The following is a 20,416-nucleotide window of genomic DNA, read 5'->3' on the forward strand; positions in this document are numbered from 1 at the left end:
GTTACTTTAAAAATATGTAGAAAATAACAAGTGTTGGAGGAAACATGGAGAAACTGGAACTCTCCTTTGCTGCTGGGAGGAATGTAAGAGCACAGCCTCTGTGGAAGTCTAGTAGCTTCTCAAGGCTACATACAATTCCCTAGGCCCTAGCAAGTCTACCCTAAGCTCTACAACTAAAAGGCCTAAAAATAAGAACTTAGATACATGTACAACAATGTTCAAACCAGCATCATTCACAACAGCTGAAAAATGGGAACAACCCAAGTGCCTATCAAAAGATGGATACACAAAATGTGGCATATACCTACAATGAAACAGTTTTCAATATAAGAAGGGATGACATCCTTGATGGGTGCTACAGAACACATTAACCTCAAAATTATAAATCATAAGATCTAGGGACGAAGCTGGAGAGATGATTCTGTGGTTAAGAGCACTGACTGCTTTTCCAGAGGAGCTAGGTTCAATTCCCAGCACCCACATGGCAGATCACATCCACCTGTAACTCCAGTGCCAGAGGACTGGATCTAGCATCTATGGGGACCAGGCACACTCTTGGTACACAGACATACATACTGACAAAACACTCATTCACATAAAATAAATAAAATTTAAATAAAATAGATAATAAATCTATTAATCCTAATACTCAGGCAGATCACTGTGAGTTCAAGTCCAGCCTGATCTACACAGCAAGTTCCAGGCCAAACAAGGCTACATAGTGAGACTTTGTCTCCAAAAAAGACACACACACACACATACATAAACACACCTAAGAAAATACATATAAATACGTATTTTGTGTTACCTATTTTTGGTGGATGCTTTTTATTTTGGGGTGGCACTAAACAGCCTCATGCAGGCTAGGCAAATCCTGTATCTGAGCTACATACCCAGTGCATGCTTCATTTCTTGACTGAATGCTTGTACAATCGATATTCAATTTCCATATATTAAGTATCAGATTCTTTAAGATTAATAACTAGATAAAATAAAGATCTGAGAAGTAAAAGCATATTTTAAAAGCCTTGGTTATAGTACACACAAAAATGTATATACCAACATAAGTACTGTTACAAGAATTTTAATTATAATAAAGGGGCCTTGTATTAGAAGTACTAATCTAGAAATATAAATCACTAACGTACCTTAGGTCAAGCTATCCTAGGATAACTAAGTAAGTTCAAAGTATTGTAGAGATGCTCAAACAGAAGAGCACAGCAATCATCTAATACAATTTTTGCTATAATAAAAAAATCTGAATAAACTGCTGCTAGGCTTAAACCTAAAGCTGTTCCCAAGACATTTTTACATGCCCAGGTATGAGCTAAAGAGCCTGCAGCATCTGCCCAGATGGATTATCTTGTACAGTCAGTCCTTCAAGTGGGAAAAGGCAGGTGTAATGGTAGTCAAGAAGGAACCAGACACTAGCACAATTCAGCCAGCAACAACCTTCAGAATTAATTTTGCTACGACTAAACAGGATTTCAGCAAGAAAAGCATGCTCCTTATAGGAATGTCACATACACATGTAAGAAGCTGAAACAAATCCTGCTCCCATCTTGGAATCTAGAAATAAGCAGACTCCTGGGTAGTAGAGTTGGAATTCTATGTTATGCATGTTAAACAGGAGGACAGATCTCCAGTATTTTGCACTTGCCTGTAGTAGCGTGACTGCAGGTAGGTTGAACACACAGCTTTGGAAACGTGACTAGCAGAACCAAAGTCAATGACCTTCACTCGGTAGGGTTGGCGAACTGGATCAACCAGCATTATGTTTTCAGGTTTAAGGTCAGCATGAATCAGACCCAGACTCTTGAGCTTCATCAAGGCTGTGGCCACCTGCTGCAAGATTGGTCTGATGTACTTGAGTGGCAGTGGGCTGAACTTGTTCTGCTTTAGGAAATCATACAGGTTCTGCTCCAACATCTCAAACACAAGGCAGGTATGATTCTTGTGCTGAAAACACTCGTAAGAACGGACAAAATTATACTCGTCAGCATTTTCACTGCTTAGGCGGGAAAGGATGCTCACTTCAATCTGTCCTTGTCTGGCATAGGAGGGGTGGTTCTTCAAGATCTTAATAGCCACAATTTCCTTGGTGCTCCGCTTCCAGCACTTGGCCACCTGTCCAAATGTCCCTCGGCCTAGGAACTCCAAGACTTCATAGCTGTTGGTCATAGAGCAAAGGATCTCATGCTGGACCAGCTGGTAATCCCCTTCTCCGCTAGAACTACTACTCTTGGTGGTCACAGTGGTGGTCGTGGCAGCAGCACCCACCACAGTTCTGTTTTGCAGCATGAGAGGGGGATGTTCTTCTATGATCTGCACGCTACCGTTGCTGTCGACTTCCTCACTTTTTCTTTTCAATCCACATTTTTGATATGGCTCAAGCAAAGAAACGTTGCTCCTATGAGTCAGGGTCTGGCTGCTTTGGAAGGTTGCCGTGGCGGCACTGCCTGAGCTATCAGCAGCTGTTACCACAATATGCTCCACTGCAGGGGCTGGGAGGAGGAGGCCCTGGTCGTAAGCAGGAATATTGAAATTTGCTACCTGGTGAGAGGAGCTGGCTTGCCCTTGTGTAGCTGGGAGGGTTTTGCTGTGGGTATAATATTTGTCGTTGCTGCTCTGTCCTGAAACATCCCAGCTAGAGGGCTCTATTTTCAGTTTCTTCGCACTGCAGAAGGCACTCGACGACACTGATGGGGGGGAGAACACCTGCAGCTGTGATGCCATACCTACATGGAAAGAGAGGAAGAGTGAGACCACAAGGGCTCGAAATGCAAAGCTTCCCAACAGCATATACGAAAACACTTGTAGCTGACACAAGATGATACTGGACTGTTTCCTGCCTCTCAAAGGCTAATACTGTCTTAACCGACATTCACAGAGTGTCCATAACGTACCAAAGCGAAGGCTGTCTACCCGGCACAAGACACACATAAAACAGTGCTCTGCTCCCCAACACTGGGGAGACTGCCACCGACCAGAAGTCAACCAGGTTGACAAGGCTAGAGTATCTTCTGAAGAAGAGAACTTTCTACAGAAGTTCTCCTTAGAAAGACAGGGTCAGATGGTGACATAGTCAGTGGGTCAGGGCAAGTGCCAACAACCTGAGTTTTCCTCTGAGGCACTCATGGAGGAAGGAGACAGGAGACTTTCACAAGTTGTCCTATGACCTCCAGTCTTACTATGACATACATGCCCAGACACATACCTGCACATCTATGTAAAATCATGCTGGACTACATAGTGACATGGAGTCAGAGAAAGAGAGAAAGGAGGGAGGAGAAGAAAGAGGGAGAGAGAAATGTACAGAAGACAGACAGACATGGGGAGAGAAGTGAGAACAGTCCGGCTGTCCTGAATATCCCGCAGATACCTAAGGTTCAGTAAGCCAAAAGACTAAACTCAAAGCTATATTGTTTCTAAGACTAAAGCCCAAACATTTCATGCCACGTCATATTTATTTGCTCTCTTCTCACCAGTTGGACCTTCAGAGGCCTTGGGGCTCTACAGTAAACTACTTTCCTAGCTCTATACTTTCCCTCTTTATAACCCAGTAAGTTATCTTAAAAAAAAAAAATTCTAAAAATTTCTATCTCAACAAATCCAGATCCCTCTCTCTCCTTCCTCCTCCTTCTACCCTTCCCACCAAATCTATAAATCTTATCCAAATGCCCACTTGATTCTAAGGCAGATACCTCAAATTCAACATATCCAAAATTAAATTTTACAAGCCTCCAGTCTACTTTCAGTTTTCTATCACAGTTATGGTATGGCACCAAACACCCTGACTCAATCCAAAAATCAGGGAGCAATGAGCCTCAGCTTCCTCATCTATACAATGGTAACAGCAATAGCCATCCCATGGAGCTATTCTGAGAACTTAGTATTTAACACAGGTAAAGTGGTAGCTCCTGGCACATACTCATCATCTGGATTTACTCCTCTCCCTTTCTTCACAAACTACTACTTGTCTGATCTACATCCTAAGTACAATTCAAATCATCCATTTTTCTCTACCATTCTAATTTACAATGCAAACAGCCTCCAAAGAATTGTCTTAAACACACTCAGGGGATTCTTTGCTTTTATTTGTTGTTGGGGTTGTTTTCTGTTGTGGTTTTGGTTTTGAGACAGGACCTTTAGGATCCAAGCTGCCCCCATGTTTTCTACATAGCTGAGGAGGACTTTGAACTTCTACATCTTTGCTTTCAACAGCAAGCTAGATAGGTAACTGTTTTCTTTTCTTAACCACCTCTCCTCCCACTTCCCCCAGAAGTTTTCCATTACTTTGGGCATAAAGTTAAAGACCTTCAAAACAGGTCTTGTGGCACAGGCCTTTAATCCCAACTACTCAAGAGGCTGAGAGACAGGAGAATCACAAGCTGAAGGTCAGCTGAGTTTAAGGCCAGTCTGGGTAACTTAGTGAGAGACCCTGTTTCAAAATAAAGTTGAAAAACAAGAACAACAACAAAAAAGAGTAGGTGTGGCAGGAGCTAGGGAGATAGCTCAGTGGTAGAGTTAGCTTAGCATGTGTTGCTTAACATGTGCAAAGCACTGATTCAACCCTCAGTACATGGGGGTGAAGAAAATCTTCATCAAGGGGCTAAGAAGATGGCTCTGTCAGTAGGTGTTTGCCATGCGAACATGAGGACCTGAATTAAGATCCCTTGCACCCACAGAAAAAGCCAGGCACAGTGGTATGCATCTGTAATCCCAACACTAGGGAGATGGAGACAGGATTCCTGAGGTTTGGTGGCCATCCAGTCTAGCTGAATCGGTAAATTCCAAGTTCAGTGAGACCCTGTCTCAAAAGAATAAGATGGCGAGCAACTGAGAAAGACATGACATTAACCTCTAGCCTATACAGACACACACACACACACACACCAGCCATCCCTTTATCCCTTCCACTATGAATTTGCCGTTCTTCTCTTGTAATTTTAAATTATTTAGTGCTACATCCCTGCCCACAGTATAAATTCCATGAGGACAGGTACCATCTGTTTCTTCCTCACTTCTATCACCCAGCCCTTCCAGATTCTGTTAATGTAATATAAACACAGTATTTGCTGGAAGAAAGACTTGACTCCTGCCTACCAACTGCATTATCTACAACTCACTAATACAAACCATAGTGTTTTCAAATGTTTGGCTTTGGTTTTGTTTTCTTTACAAGCCCTTCTCTTTTGTTTGCATGGTTCTTAAGACATGGGTGAAGTCTCCACTCCAACTCACATAGTACAGTCTTAAGAGTCATAAGGAAATAAACATACAATTAGAAAGGAAGGAAACATGACAAAGGATGTTATAGAACATGAAAAAGCATTGTGTAGGGGCTGGAGCAGAAGTCAGAGACAGTGTCTGCCTAGCATGCACAGGACCTTCGGTTTGATCCCTGGCACTGCATATAAAGGAGAGAGGCAGGGGAGCAAATGTGTGCACTTCTTTGTGCCTGACTACAGCTTAAAACTATCTGCACTGTAGTCAGCTGCAAAGAAGAAATGTATCTTCAACCTTCAATTACTTTTTTTTCTTCTCAAGTCAGGGTTTCTCTGTGTAACAGCCCTGGCTGTCCTGGATCTCACTCTGTAGACCAGGCTGGCCTTGAACTCACGGAGTTCACCACTGCCCGTCTATAACCTTCAATTTCTAAAATGTGGTTTGGATTTACTTTAGGCAAGAATTTCCATAATTTATATGAACCTCAAAGAGAAAAAAAAAAAAAAGCACGATGATCCTCAGCTCCAGAAAAAAAAAAAAGAGGAAAAAAAGCCCAAATTAAAAGCTAAGGCCAGCCGGGCGGTGGTGGCGCACGCCTTTAATCCCAGCACTCGGGAGGCAGAGCCAGGCGGATCTCTGTGAGTTCGAGGCCAGCCTGGGCTACCAAGTGAGTTCCAGGAGAGGAGCAAAGCTACACGGAGAAACCCTGTCTCGAAAAACCAAAAAAAAAGCTAAGGCCAATGCACTTCAACTTACGAGGTCATGAATATACAAAACATTTTGGCCTACCTACATCACCAATGTAAAACCAAATATAATAAAATTCTTGGGGCTGGAGAGATGGCTCAACAGTTAAGAGCACTGACGATTTTTCCAGAGAACCTGGGTTCAATTCCCAGCATCCACATGGGGGCTCACAACTGTCTGTAACTCTAGTTCCAGGGGATCTGGCACCCTCATACAGACAGACATGCAGGCAAAACACCAATGCACAGAAAATAAATAAATCTTTTTAAAAAACAAAACAAAACTGAAACAAAGTAGTTCCTTTACAAAATTTGCCTATTAAAATATATGCAAAATATTACTTGCCATCATAAAATTGAACCACAACTTAAAAAGAAGTAAATCTTCCAAATTTGTTTTCCTTATTGAATATAAATTAAACAATTTATCCAAAAACATGGAGCACAATATTGATGTAACTAAAAGTAGTGAAAAAAATTTTAATATAAAATTTACAGTTTTCAGCAGCTATAAAAGGACAGGATCACAGGCCAGTGGTGGCACATACTTGTAATCCTAGCACTTGAGATGGTAGGTGCAGGAGGATCAGAAGCTGAAGGCCAGCCTTGGTTACAGTGTGTTAGACCTGCCTAGGCTTTATGACCCTACCTCACATAAAACAAAAACAAAATGACAAGGTCATAAAGTAATTACTGGAAAGAATTCATGAAATATCCGTTTATTTATTGTTTGAGTTTTTAAAGACAGTTTCTTACTGAGCCCAGGCTAGCCTCAAATTTACTATGTAGCTGAGGATGACCTTGAACTGCTGTTCCTCCTCCCTCTTCCTTCTGAGTATAGGAATTACAGGCATGCACCACCACTCTTAGCCAATATTTTTATAGTGTTCATAACTAGACAGTCTTTAAAAATACTACATTTCCAGAGTGATATTTGTTGTTGCCTGTTTTTGCTCTTTTACTCTCTTGGGGGGCCCACCACGCAGCTCCCAAATAAATAACACATGGAGGCTTAATCTTTGTTATAAATGCCTGGCCTTAGCTTGGCTTGTTGCTAGCCAGCTCTCAACTTTAAATTATCCTGTCTATCTTTGGCCTCTGGGCTTTTACCTTTCTCTATGTTTGTATACCTTTCTTTCTTACTCCGTTGTTGGTTGCATATCTGGATGGCTGGCCCCTGGAGTCCTCCTCCTTCTCTGGCTACTTCTTTTCTCCCAGATTTCTCCTTTTATTTATTCTCTCTGCCTGTCAGCCTCGCCTATCCTTTCTCCTGCCTTGCTATTGGCCGTTCAGTTCTTTATTAGATCATCAGCTGTTTTAGACAGACACAGTAACACAGCTTCACAGAGTTAAACAAATGCAACATAAACAAAAGTAACACCTTAAAATAATATTCCCCAACAGATGTTATTGCCAACGTTTGAACTTATAACAAAATAACAAATACTAATGACTTCAAATTTTCATTCAACATTATTGTGTCCCCTAAAAAATGGAAAGGAAAGAAAACATGTTCTAGGATATTTTGAATATAACATACTCAGAAAAACACACCTAGTCCATGCAAGGGAAAAAAACAAGCAGAATTTCATTAACCTTTCTAACAGGTACATCATAGTTTAGCACCAGGATTCTTCATGTGGCTGACACTCACTCAGACCTCAGTAATGAGGTGAGAAGAAAACATAGAATCAAAATGGCCTAGAAAAACCAACACTGTTATTTATACTCCACTCTGAAATAAGGCTTAAAAAGGCCATTTCTAGGTACAGATACTGTCCCACAAATCTGCCTTTGCACAAATGACGATCAATTAATTTCTCGGCAAGACTTCCCAAACAAAAATAAGGGACAGAATTAATAACTGTGGGTATTTTACTGTATATAATGCTCTGTTAAACAGATCACAAATCTCTTGAATGTAAATGAAGATTGCTCCCAATAAAATCAAATACTATTTCCGACTTCCTGAAACATTTTACCTCTTGGCTCCAGCAATGAACAAAGGTTTTTGGGTTTGTTTTTTTTTTCCATTTCAAAATTCACTTTCCAATGACTTAACTAAAGTGACAGAATGACAACTTTGCTCCCTGCAATCATCCCAAACTAGGACTGATAGGCAATGACTGTTTAGTACTTGTGTTTACTACTCCAAAGAGAACCGTGCCTTGCTGGATGAAAGGCTTTCAAGCATGGCGATTTAAAAGCAGCATCTCTACTCCCTGGCATGTACTCCACACTGCAATTACTATAGGCAGGTGATCCTGCAACAACTAAAAATTATAACACTGCATGGAATCGTTGGGGACCACAGGCAAGGTAACCATTTTTCAAAGCGTTTGTCCTTTTTTTTTTTCTTTGAAGACAGGTTTCACTGTGTAGCCCTGGCTGTCCTGAGACTTGCTCTGTAAACCAAAGTAGCCTTAGAGATCCCCCTGCCTCTGCTTCCCAAACGCTGGGATTAAAGGCTTACGTAACTTCCATTTCTTCCCCAACACACCTACAATAAATTTGTGCTTTTTCCGTGTCATCTCTCTTCTCTGACATAATTTAACAACTGATGACCTAAATAACTAAAACCAATACATACTTCATCTTGATTCTTCTCCCAGGTATCTGTCCTGGCTTGCACGTGCAGGGAAGTACATATTCTCCAATATACACTCTGACACACATTCTTATCAATAGACTAGACAGGTAGGTACAAGAGCATGCTTTCTTTATGTTTCTGTTATTAGTGAGTGTGTATGGCATGATGTGATGGCGAGGTCAGAAAACAACTCTGTGGCATCAGCTCTCTCCTTCCACCTTTACATAGGTTCCAGGGATTGGCCTCAGGCGGTCAGGCCAGGTATGGCCAGCAAACACTTTTACGCAAGAATACATGGTTTGTAAAAGTAAGACAGGGGTTAGGGAGGTGGCTCGGGGAGGAAAGTGTAGCCATGAGGACCTGAGTTCAGATCCCGAGCACTCACATAAATATTAGGTGCTGGGGTACATGCTGGTGCTAGGGGGCAGAAATTGGTGGATCCCTGGAGCTCTTTGCCCAATTTGAGAGCTCCAGGTTCAGTGAGAGATGACCTAGTCTCAAAAAATAAGATGGCAGCCGGGCGGTGGTGGCGCACGCCTTTAATCCCAGCACTCAGGAGGCAGAGCCAGGCGGATCTCTGTGAGTTCGAGGCCAGCCTGGTCTCCAAAGCGAGTTCCAGGAAAGGCGCAAAGCTACACAGAGAAACCCTGTCTCGAAAAACCAAAAATAAATAAATAAATAAATAAATAAATAATAAGATGGCTACCAATAAACACACCATCATGGGCATACATAGCTGCATTCACTACACAAATAAAAATAAAATAAAAATTTGAGAAGAAAATTCTTTTGCCAGAAACCTAAGTATCTCTCTACTCCACTCAGTCTTCTCCAGCCCTCCTACACTAGTTACTTAAATTCTGAACCGCTGACTTAAACAGCCTTATGGGTCTCCCCCAAACTGTACTCTTAAGCACCCTGACCATGCTTACTTTCCCAATTCACTCTTCACTCCCTAGCTGAAGCTTGCTTTAAAAATGTACATCTGGAAAAACATTAGACGTCTACCACCCTCCCCCATTTAAACCTCCGGGATAAAGCCCCACAGCTCACGTTTATTAGCAGACCTTACAGAGTCTGGCCTATGGTTACTTTTATAGATTTGTTTTATCCGCTCCCTTCCCAGGCACTCTCTAAGTTTCGGTGCTTCATAGAGTGGGTGGGCCTTGACTTCTCCAGCTCAAGTTCCTTCATCTATAATGTGCTTTTCTGAACTGAGCATCATTTCCCTTCTTAGCCTTTTCTCTCCCTAACATCTATGGATCCTAGGCCCCACCTAAATCTCACTTTGGTGTGTTAGGGCTTGTTGATTTGTATTTTTAAAAAATCTACTTTCTCCTTTATTAGGCACACGGCTAGCCTATGTTGATCAGTCTTCCTCACCAGCGGAGAACAATGAGCAAGCAGGTTTTCAGAGACCTGAGCTTCTACCCTGAGACAACATCTAAGTATGGCAGAGTAACAAGATGGAAGAAGCATGGGTCTTTGAGTGACCATGCAGCAGTGACGGACTACTAACCTAGAACACCACTTTGACACAGAACATTGACTTTAGGCCGTTACATAAAACAAACATTTTTCCTTCTACTAGATTATTTAATCAGACAAAAATACTCAGAAGTCTTCCCTAGGGCTACTTTATAGTAGGTCAGGCTCCTGATAAATGCTCCCACAGCACACGCTACTTTCTTTACAGTTACACTTATTTAATTTAGTCCCTTAACAAACATATAGTGAGGACCTGCTGCCTGTCTACCAGAAACTGTTCTAGACATGAGACACAGTGCTATTCAACATGGATACGACCTTTTATCTCTTAGTTTACATTTAACTGGGGATAGTTTGTTCTCTTTCCCATAGCACCCCAGAGAGAGAGAGAGAGAGAGAGAGAGAGAGAGAGAGAGAGAGAGAGAGAGAGAGAGAAACACACCTAGTGATAGCTATGAAGAAAACAAAACAGAATAGAGATGGCGGTCAAGGAGAGCCTTGTATGGTGCTGGCATTAAACTGAGATCTAAACAACAGGGAAGAACAGTTAGGACACAGATAGGGATAGTCTGTGTGGAAAGAATGGAAGAATGGAGGAAGCCTGTGTAGGACCCAAGGAGGCAAGTAGGGCTAGTTCACCTAACTTGCGGATTACTCTGCATTTTAAGTATCACCATTTAGACTTAATTATTTAAAAGTTAACTCTGGGGTGGGGGGAGGGGTAGAGGCCAGAGAGTTGGCTCCATGGTTGGCTCACTTGTTGCTCTTGCAGATGACCCAGGGGTTCAGTTCCCAGCTCTCACGTGGTGGCTCACAACCATATGCAACTCCAGTTCAGCAGATCTGACCCTCTTCTGATCTCCTCAGGTACTAGGCATACACATGGTACACATACACATTCAAGCAGAACACTGATTACATAAAATAAATCAATCTAAGAAACCAAGTATTTTAAAGTTGCCTTGTGGTCCATGACATAACTGCACAGATAAAAGTACTTGGTGCACAAGCCTGACTATCTGAGCTTAATCCCCAGAACCACAGTAGAGGAGAGCTGTCCCCTGACAAGTTTAAATTCTGTAAGGAGGACTTTAAATAGTAGGGTAGTGAGACATTGCAGTAGTTTTCCTCTTTCTTTTCTGTTATTGCTAGCATCCACTATAATGGCTGGCATACAGTATGTGCCAAGCATTTCCTAGCATGACTGACTATAAAGACATCACACTACGGCTTCATACATAAATGTAGGGGAATCTCAGAAATTATTCTGACTGAATTAGAGAACTACATGATGTGACAGAAATTATAGTCTTTTGTCTGTAATAATATATTACTGTTCTAAGCATAGTAACACTGAAGCAAAAAAGTAAGCTTGAAACCCTAAAGAACAACATTTGATTCAAAGTTTGCCACCCCTTGGCAGTACTTCCTGCTTTCATATGGGACTGTATATGACAGCCAGTTTCCCAACTGGTATTGCAAAACAGGGTGTGGGAAAGGTGGTGTTGGCTGCCAAGAGAGCATCTACAACTCTGTGTACCTTCAGCCATTTTAAAAATGCTCTGATGTTTTGGTAAACTGGCTAAAGGATGCTTTCCTCCTAGGTAGGATGTTTTCCCAAGTTTCAATACCTGCTTAGACTGGTTCTGCATAACAAATCTATAATAAGAGAACAAAATAAAAGTAGGTCCTTCGTGTTAGCAAAGTGCATTGTTTTTACTATGTATGCAAGAGTCGACACGGTTTATAAAGTTTGAAATAAAGAAAATGATAGCACGAAGAGTTTCCAACATAAGAGCAAAGTCAAATTAGCCAAGTACAGATCACTCTAAAGGACAAATAATTACCAAGTGAGGGGGGGCCTGTTCGGATCAGTCAGCGAAGATCAAAAGGAAGCAGGGCTTAAGTAAGGTAACAATGGTTTGGCAGATGGGAGGTAGATGAGGCTCTTTCAAGAAGAATGAGGTGACTTTTGCCAGGATCCAAGGGATACGGAAAATGAGGAACCATGTAGAGGAAGGAAATGTATTTGACTGGAGAAGAGGTAGAAAAAAAAAAAAAAAAGTACTGGACTTTTATAGCTAACAGACTTTAAAAAGAGTCTTTCTAAAATTCTCTAGTTCTAATATGGAAAAAAAAGAAACTCAAAAAGGTCAAATAAGTTTTACAGAGAGCTAATGAGCAAAATGTTGGCAAAGAATTCAGGTCTCCTGGTTCCTTTTCATTAAGCAACAAGGAAAACATGGTACCAGGTGCCTTTAAAGAATTCAAAGAAATACAATGTTTTATTCAATAACCTTAGAAGGCAGCTGAAGTGATATGCACCCAAAAAGGAAAAGGAAACTATAAAAGGTACTAGAGGGCCAGCAAAATGGCTCAGTGGGTAGGGGCACTTGCTGCTAAGCCTGAAAACATGGGTTCTATCCCCTGGACCCACACGGCAGAGAACCAATTTATGCAAATTGTCCTATTCAGCCACACACACACTTAATAAATAAATGTAACAAAGTATGTACTACAGAAATACATTATGTATACACCACCTGAATTTCAACAATAAAAAAAAAAAGACAAAAGGTAAAATTAAAGCCAAAAATAGACCCACATTAGGCACCACGAAGTTTCAGTGACACTGACTCAGGACCATCCCTTCAGCTCTTGAGTGTGGAGTCAGCCTGGTCAACAGAGCATTAGTAACAAACAAAAAGAAGAAAATTGGCCGGGCGGTGGTGGCGCACGCCTTTAATCCCAGCACCAGGAGGCAGAGGCCGGCGGATCTCTGTGAGTTCGAGGCCAGCCTGGGTTACTAAGTGAGTTCCAGGAAAAGGCGCAAAGCTACACAGAGAAACCCTGTCTCGAGGAAAAAAAAAAAAAGAAGAAGAAAATTAAGAGTTAGTTCAGCAGGGCTGGTGGTGGCGCACGCTTTTAATCCCAGCACTCGGGAGGCAGAGGCAGGCGGATCTCTGTGAGTTCGAGGCCAGCCTGGTCTACAAAGTGAGATCCAGGACAGGCACCAAAACTACACAGAGAAACCCTGTCTGGAAAAACCAAAAAAAAAAAAAAAAAAAAAGAGTTCAGGAAAATGATCTTAATAACTTATGTGCAAAACAGCAAGATTTGTAAGGGAAGAAACTGGAGAGGATCTAGTGCGGGAAGAGGCCTAACAAAAACATAGATTGTTGTCGCACTGTCAAGAAAAGGGCAGTTGACAGATCAGGCTGCAGGCTGCTCAGGCTTACAAATTATTCAAATTACAACAGGACCAATTAAAATACATAACTAACAAGCTTCACAAGTTCCAAGTAAAAGAGGTTCACAAGCAGGTTTGGCTCCCTGATTTCTACCAACAAACCACTGGTGGATCTGTGCTTATAAAAACAAAAACAAAGAAGGAGAGAATTCTGTTTTCCAGAGAAATGTGAACTTTGACATATTTTTTTTTCCAGGAGGAAGATCTGGTTTGATTTTAAATCTCATTACTAATCAACTTGCTCTAAAATCTGTAAAACATGTCCAGTGATCTACTGTCCATGAGGCTATCACAAACTGCTAGCCAACCAGAGCCGACACATACAAGATCACAGTCACCATTTTTGTCAGATGCTTTCCCAGTTTGGAAGCCTCCAGCTTCAATCTCAAATACTTTACCAAAATATCCTTCGAGCCAAGAAGAGTATTTTAAAGCCTTTAGCATATGGTAACACCAACTCCTAAGGAAATTGCATGCAAATATCCAAAATAACCAGCTGAATAACAATGATTAGATAAAATGGGTTGTTAGGTTTTTAGTTGTTTTACAGAAAGCTTTAGGCTTTTAAATGAAGGGGAAAAAAGCTGGCAGTGGTTTGCATTCTCTATAATCTTAACCAAAAAAAAAAAAAAAAACCTTACAGACCATGAATCAAAAATAGCTTTACACAAACGGGCAAAATTGTAGGTTTTGCTGAGGGCATCAGCCACTTAATTTAACCCCACTTCATCTAGAGCAGGAAGCCATGCTGCTGTTCTCATCAGAGTTACTAAGAAACAAGATAAAGGGCGGTCTGGGGCAGCGGAGTCTACACTTGAAACTAGTATGTGGCTGCACTACACTACTGAGACTTATCAAAGTGTCACTAAATAGACAAGAATGAGCATCTTATAATGAGTATCCACAACTGAGTCAGCGGCAACGTAAAGATTTACTTACTGGAGCGGGGGGGCGGGGGGGGGGGCGGGGGTGTTGTCCACCCCACCCCCACTTCCAGTCCCAGTATCCATCCTCAAACAGGAAAGAAAGCGCGCCCAGCATAAACACACAGGCCATTGCTCATGGTTCGTCACCACAACAAACTGGAGGTTAGACCAACGCTCCTGGAGACCAAGTTTCAGGTCTCGGTTGCCAAGCACAAAGGGGACTCTTCCCCACAGAGCTGTTATAGTGTGGGCCCTACCCAAGAATTTTTGGTTGTTTCTACCTTCTCCTTTAACGTTTTTGGGGGCTTTGTTGTTGTTTGGGGATTTCAAAGCAACGACGAGCTACAAAAGTTTCTTTTGAAAAAGACCTCTAGCTTTGTCTTGAAAAGATAAACATATAGGTGGGCTGGTCCCCACAAAGCCTCAGCACCGTCACGAATTACAAACTCAACGGTTACAGAACATGAGCGAAGAAAACAGAAAAGCCTCCACACCAACCCGACCATCACGATTTTCTCTAGACACGGCTTCCCGGTCCCCCAAGGCACAAATATGCCCCAACTACAGCGACAGGCAGTGGGGTGACATGCACCCTCCGCACAAGCTTCACGTAGGGAACCTGCCACCGCAGCCAGGGGTAGGGGCGGGGAACCGAGGGTGGGGAGATGCCCGACGGGCCCCTGTCACCTGAGGACAACCGCCCGCTCGGGAGGGAAGTGGCAGGAGGCAGGGGGAGTTGCCCATTTTCCCGGGCACACAGTCGCGTCCCGCCGCTCGCGGCCAGGCAGGGGGGGACACGGCGCCCAGGGCCGGCCGCGCGGGGCCTGCCCAAGGAGGCGCCCGGTGCAAGGCGGCCGCCCAGGGGAGTCCGCGGCCCGCTCGGCCCCACCTCGGGGCGCCCACCCCAGGGCGCCCGGCCCCGGCCCCTCGCCCGGCCTGACTCACCGCCGGTGTGTGTAGTTCTCAGCCGCGAGTCGGGGCCGCCGCGAGGAGGCGGCGGAGGAGACGCGATCCGGGGCCCCGCCGCCGGGTCATCATACCCCCCGCACGAGCCGGCCCGGGCCCCGGCCCCCGCCCCCCGGAGCCGTCCCCGCGCCCGTCCCGCGGCCGGAGCCTCGCCAGCCTCCCGCCTGCCCCGCCGCCCGGCCCCTTCCCGCCGCCGCCGCCGCCGCCGCCGCCGCCTCAGCGCCGCGCGCTCCCGCCTCGGCCTCCCGCTGCCGTCCCGGGCCACGGCCCGGCCCTTCGCTCCGCAGCTGCCGTTGTCGCCAGACTCGACAAGTGGAGCCCCGAGCGACCGCCCTCATCCGGCCGGCCCCGCCTCGCCGGAACCATTCAGCCACCTAGCGCCATGACACCTACTGAGGCGGAAGTGCGGAGGAGCGGACCGGTTGGGATCATTGCTTCGTGCCGTGGGCCGCAGGAGCGGGTGGGCCTCCGTGGGGAGCCAGCGTGGACCGTGTGTGGGGACCGGATCCCCCGCCCCCTCCTCCCTCCGCTCAGCAGTCTCCGAGGTGGTTTACCGGCGTCTGGTGGCTGTCGGGTTTCCCGCTGCTAGATGTCATCCTCAGCCAGTGTGACATCACCCCAAACCAGTGTGATCCCCCTACACACACCACACACACACACACACACACACACACACACACACACACACACCCGCACCCCAGCGATTGGGCAGCGCGGGGAGACACTGACTACCTGAGAAGTCCCTGAGGATGAAGAATTATCTCACTCTAAGGCTTCAGTTGTTCGCTGCCGCGTAGAGCATTTCACAGCGGCGTAAGGGATTTGAACGCCTCCCTATACTGAAGCGCTCCCATTGCGGTGTGTTAGGAAATAAGAAAAACGGCTTCTCCGAATTCAGCTCCTCAATGCATCCCCCAAACAAAAATGGTCTTACCTCTACAGAAGGTAGAAAGGCAGAGGACTCGGGAAACAGCGCTCTTGGCACAATGTTCTAAGAAAATAGACACTGCACACTGGGTTATCTTAGTAGACAGTTGCCAGCTCAGCCTCAAGAGATTCTGTAGGACTTCAGATATGCCTTCTGCCGTGTAAACTGTTGGCTCCTAAAATGGGAAACATTTTTAAAGACTAGTATTTATGAGAGTAGGGTGTGATGGTGCACGCCTTTATTTCCAGGACTCAGGAGGCAGAAGCAGATGGATCTCCGTGAGTTCAAGGCCGGCTTGGTCTACAAAGTGAGGCCCTGATTTTTTTTGGGGGGGGTGGGGGTGGGGGGACCTCATGTGTTCCATCTCACAGGTACTAAAGTCAGCAACTGTCTGAATCCAAGAAGAGACTGTCTACCACCATGGATATTTACATGTACTCTCTGACGAGGGGAGCAGACCTAGGAAGTCTTCCTATCCGTTATATTTCTCAGACCTCACTCATTATACAACCTTGATTTCTTTGGATCTTCACCTCACAAAATTTTTCTAGACTATCCTATAATACCTTTTAAGGAAAGTCTTTGAGTTTCTCTTCTTAACACTGGAACAGGGAAGTTCATTTCCCTGGAGAGCCAGGATTAGCAAAAGCATTCCGTCCCACAGGACAGGTTTGTTTGCTTATTTTCACAGAAACTTCCTTCTTGACTGTTTAGAGAACATAAAGTCCTCACATTTAGCCTGGCCCTGGAAATATCAAGACAAGAATGAATGAGCAAGCCTGCTTAGTGAGCCAAGAAAAAGGCAGAAACTTGAGGCCTGGAGTTCAACAGATCCTGCTTTTTAGCAGGATCTAACCATGAATTGGGTATTTTGCCCTACTTCACCAGAACTCTATAACTGGTTCCTAATTTATGTTATGTCCCTTTTGTGTTTAAAACGTCTCAAATTTTACCAGTAGAGCACCTTCTCTGACTGACTCCTGAATTCTAACTTGGCGCTATCAACTGCCTGCTTACTTGTACCCTTGTTACAATAATTAGTCTCGCCAGGTGGTGGTGGCCTTTAATCCTAGCACTCCCGGATCTCTGAGTTCGAGGCCAGCCTGGGCTATAGAGTGAGTTCCAGGAAAGGTGCAAAGCTACACAGTGAAACCCTGTCTCTGGGGAAAAAAAAAAAAAATTAGTCTCTATTTCCATTGTTCTTAACTCCTTTCCTCAATCTGTCTCATTCTTCAGGGAACTTTGGTTTGGTTTTGGTTTTGGTTTTTTTCAAGGTAGAGATTCTCTGTGTAGTCATGGCCATCCTGGAACTCTGTAAACCAGGCTGGTCTTGAACTCACAGAGATCTGCTGTGCTGGGATTAAAGGCCTGTGCCACTACAGCCCATCTTAGATGATTTTTTTGTTTTGTTTGTTTGTTTTATGATCTTCGGGGAACTTTTAAAACTCTAGTATTTTTTCCTTGCTAATGTCATTCGCTCATTCATCCAACAAACAGCTTCATGCCAGACACTCCCAAGACACTGGTTCAGATCAAAGGTGAATAAGATACAGGCTTTTCCCTCCCAGAGTTTTCAATCGAGTGAGGAAAAAGGAATACAAATATACATGACTTGAATAATGGAGTCAGAGAAGCTCATCTCTGGGCATGTTTTAGTCAGCAAAGCTTCAAAGTGTAGTGCAGTCTGTTAGCCGTTCAACAACTCTCTATAGGGTAGCGCCTGTGTGCCAGGCACTGCCAGATGAAACAGCACAGACTACATGCACTAGCTTGAGGTTCAGCTCCCCCAGCTGGACACCGGCTTAGTCAAACAGGCAGACTCAGGTTTTGGAAATTAATGAAGAGCTGTTAGAGGCTTAATCAGAGGAGTAATAAGGAGATGGGGCTATTAGAGGTTGGAAGGGCAGAGTAGAGCCTGAGGTCACTTGCAGCCAGACCTGATGGCACAGGCCTGCAATCCCAGCCCTTGGGAAGCAGAGGCAGGAAGATCAGGAGTTCAAGGCCAGCCTGGACTACATGAGACCCTGTCTGAATAATTTTTTAAAAGCCGCTTTCCCGGGAGGCAGAGACAAGATAATCTCTGAATTTGAGGCCAGCCTGATGGACATAGAGTCCCAAGTTAGCTAGAGCTACCCAGTGAGATCTAGTCTCAAACTAAAAATCATGGTGGCTTAAGATTATCAAGTTTTATTATTTAATCCACTGGGGAGCTGGGGTGTGAGGGTCATTATGCTCTGTGACGTCAGTCAGAGATTCAGGTCCCGTTCAAGCAGATTCTGTAGCTCTGTTGTTTTTAGAGCCTTTCACTTCTCCACCCAACCCTTTATATGACCACAAAAAGGAAAGGGAGACTGTAGATTGTGTAAGGATTTACATTTTTTAAGAAAGATTTATTTATTTGGGGCTGAGTGTAGTGACACATGCCTTTAATCCCAGCACTCAGGAGGCAGAAGCAGGTGGATTTCTATGAGTCGAGGCCAGCCTGGGCTACAGAGTGAGTTCCAAGTCAGTCAGAGCTACACAGTGAAATTCTGTCTCCTCCCCCGACCCCCATACACACAAAATTTGCTTTTATGCCTATGCTTTTTTTCCTGGGTGTATATAGGTGCACCACATGGCCTCAGAGGTCAGAACATGGTATTCGATCTCCTGAAACTGCAGTTACAAATGGTTGTGAGCCACCATGTGGGTGCTGGGGCCAGAACCCTAGTATTCTGTGAGAGCAACAGTGCTTTTAACCTTTACTACGCCATTGCTCCAGCCCAGTGTGGGAAGATTTTGTATGCCAGGCCTGTGTGCAATAAACACATAAATCTATTCTGCACACCTTCAGTGATGGGAACTCGAGGATATGGATATTGCTAATGCAAGGATGTGCTAAGAGATATAATCGAGCCACATCCTCAGGAGAAAAAGAGATACGACTTTAAAAGGAAAAAAAAATCCAGCCTCTTAACCAAAGCCCTTTCCTAGCAATATAATCCCAGCACTGTAAGGTAGAAGAAGATCCTTTGATTTTAAGGAGACAAGTCTGCCATCCAGCTCAGAGAGCAGCCTAGTAAAAGCCACCTCTGGGAATCCTCTTTCTCTTTGTCAGTTCAAGATAAGATCCAGCTCTAGCCAGGATAGTCTCCTGGAGAAAATTCTTTTTGTCTAAAAAGATAACACTGGCCAAAACTGGGTATGGTGAGTGTGTGCTTTTAATCTCAGCACTCAGAAGACAGAAGCAGTCAAATATATCAAGTTCTAGGATACCAGAACTACATAGTGAGACCCTGTCTTTTGTTTTGTTTTGTTTTTTGAGACAGGGTTTCTCTGTGTAGCTTTGCGCCTTTTCTGGATCTCTCTCTGTAGACCAGGCTGGCCTCGAACTCACAAAGATCTGCCTGGCTCTGCCTCCCGAGTGCTGGGATTAAAGGCGTGCGCCACCACTGCCCGGCAAGACCCTGTCTATAAGGAAAAAATAATGAAGAAGAAAGATAGCACGGGCCATGCCTGGTGGTAGATACTCATAATCCTAGCCTTCAGAAGGCAGAGGCAGAAGAATCACCACAGGGTTGAGGCCAGCCTGGTCTATATAGGGGTAGTCAAGTTACAGGCTACAAAGTGAGGAAAAAGTCTTTGTGTCCTGCATCTGTCCATTTCTGAGAAATTCAGACAAGAGTCTAAAGCTGCCAGGAGGAGCAACAGAGACAGCATTTGGGGACAGCGAAAACGATGAAGTGACCGGGTCGTCCGGCTTCTGAACAAACCTAGAACTGCCCCATCTCTAGACTTTCTCTTCACTAGGCCACTGTGGGATACATTTTCTGTTTGCAGGAATTTTAGCTTACCTAATAATAGGAGAAAGTCTCTTCAGTGTTTTCTAAAAGAAGACGCTGATCTGTGGCGTTCAAAGATTCAGAGAAGTAAAGGAGGAGGAGGATGTACCCAGTGGATCTGGCAATTAAATACCCACTACTAATATTGGTGAGATCAAGCTTAGGCACCATGCAGGCAGAAGCAATGTGCTTCTGGAATGATGGTTGTCAGCTGGGAAGGAACTTTGGATCCAACTGAGTGACAGGGTTTATTCTAGGCAATGCCTTTTCCTAGCTCTCAATATTGAAAAAACTACTTGGGTCTGTGCTATCTACCTTAACTACATCTTAGAAGTCATGAAGAGAACTGTTCTGATAACTTTCTTGGTCACTTACCCCAGGATTAACGAAGACAAGTTTTGATCACTTAATTGGTTTCATGAAGGCCAAATCTAGTATGAATGCTGGGGGTGAGAAGATATTTTGGTGAACC

General features: G+C 44.2%; 1 protein-coding gene across 2 annotated transcripts in view; it reads right to left on the minus strand.

Annotated features, from left to right (window-relative positions):
• Positions 1-15,759, minus strand: part of Hipk1 (homeodomain interacting protein kinase 1) — a 52,845-nt gene extending 37,086 nt beyond the window's left edge. Inside the window, exons 1-2 of one of the 2 annotated variants that reach the window (XM_052730351.1) lie at positions 15,589-15,759; positions 1,661-2,738 (exon numbers count right to left, since the gene is read on the minus strand). In XM_052730351.1, the coding sequence (XP_052586311.1) occupies positions 1,661-2,736 (1,076 nt within the window). In that variant the 5' untranslated portion in view covers positions 2,737-2,738; positions 15,589-15,759. Of the gene's footprint in view, positions 1-1,660; positions 2,739-15,174; positions 15,313-15,588 lie in introns of those variants that run through there. The other variant, XM_052730350.1, reaches the window with a different exon arrangement.
• Between the last annotated feature and the right edge of the window lie 4,657 nt (positions 15,760-20,416).

This window comes from Peromyscus californicus, unplaced genomic scaffold (genome assembly GCF_007827085.1).
Source record: "Peromyscus californicus insignis strain IS unplaced genomic scaffold, ASM782708v3 Scaffold_9__1_contigs__length_137607984, whole genome shotgun sequence".
Lineage (NCBI taxonomy): Eukaryota > Metazoa > Chordata > Mammalia > Rodentia > Cricetidae > Peromyscus > Peromyscus californicus.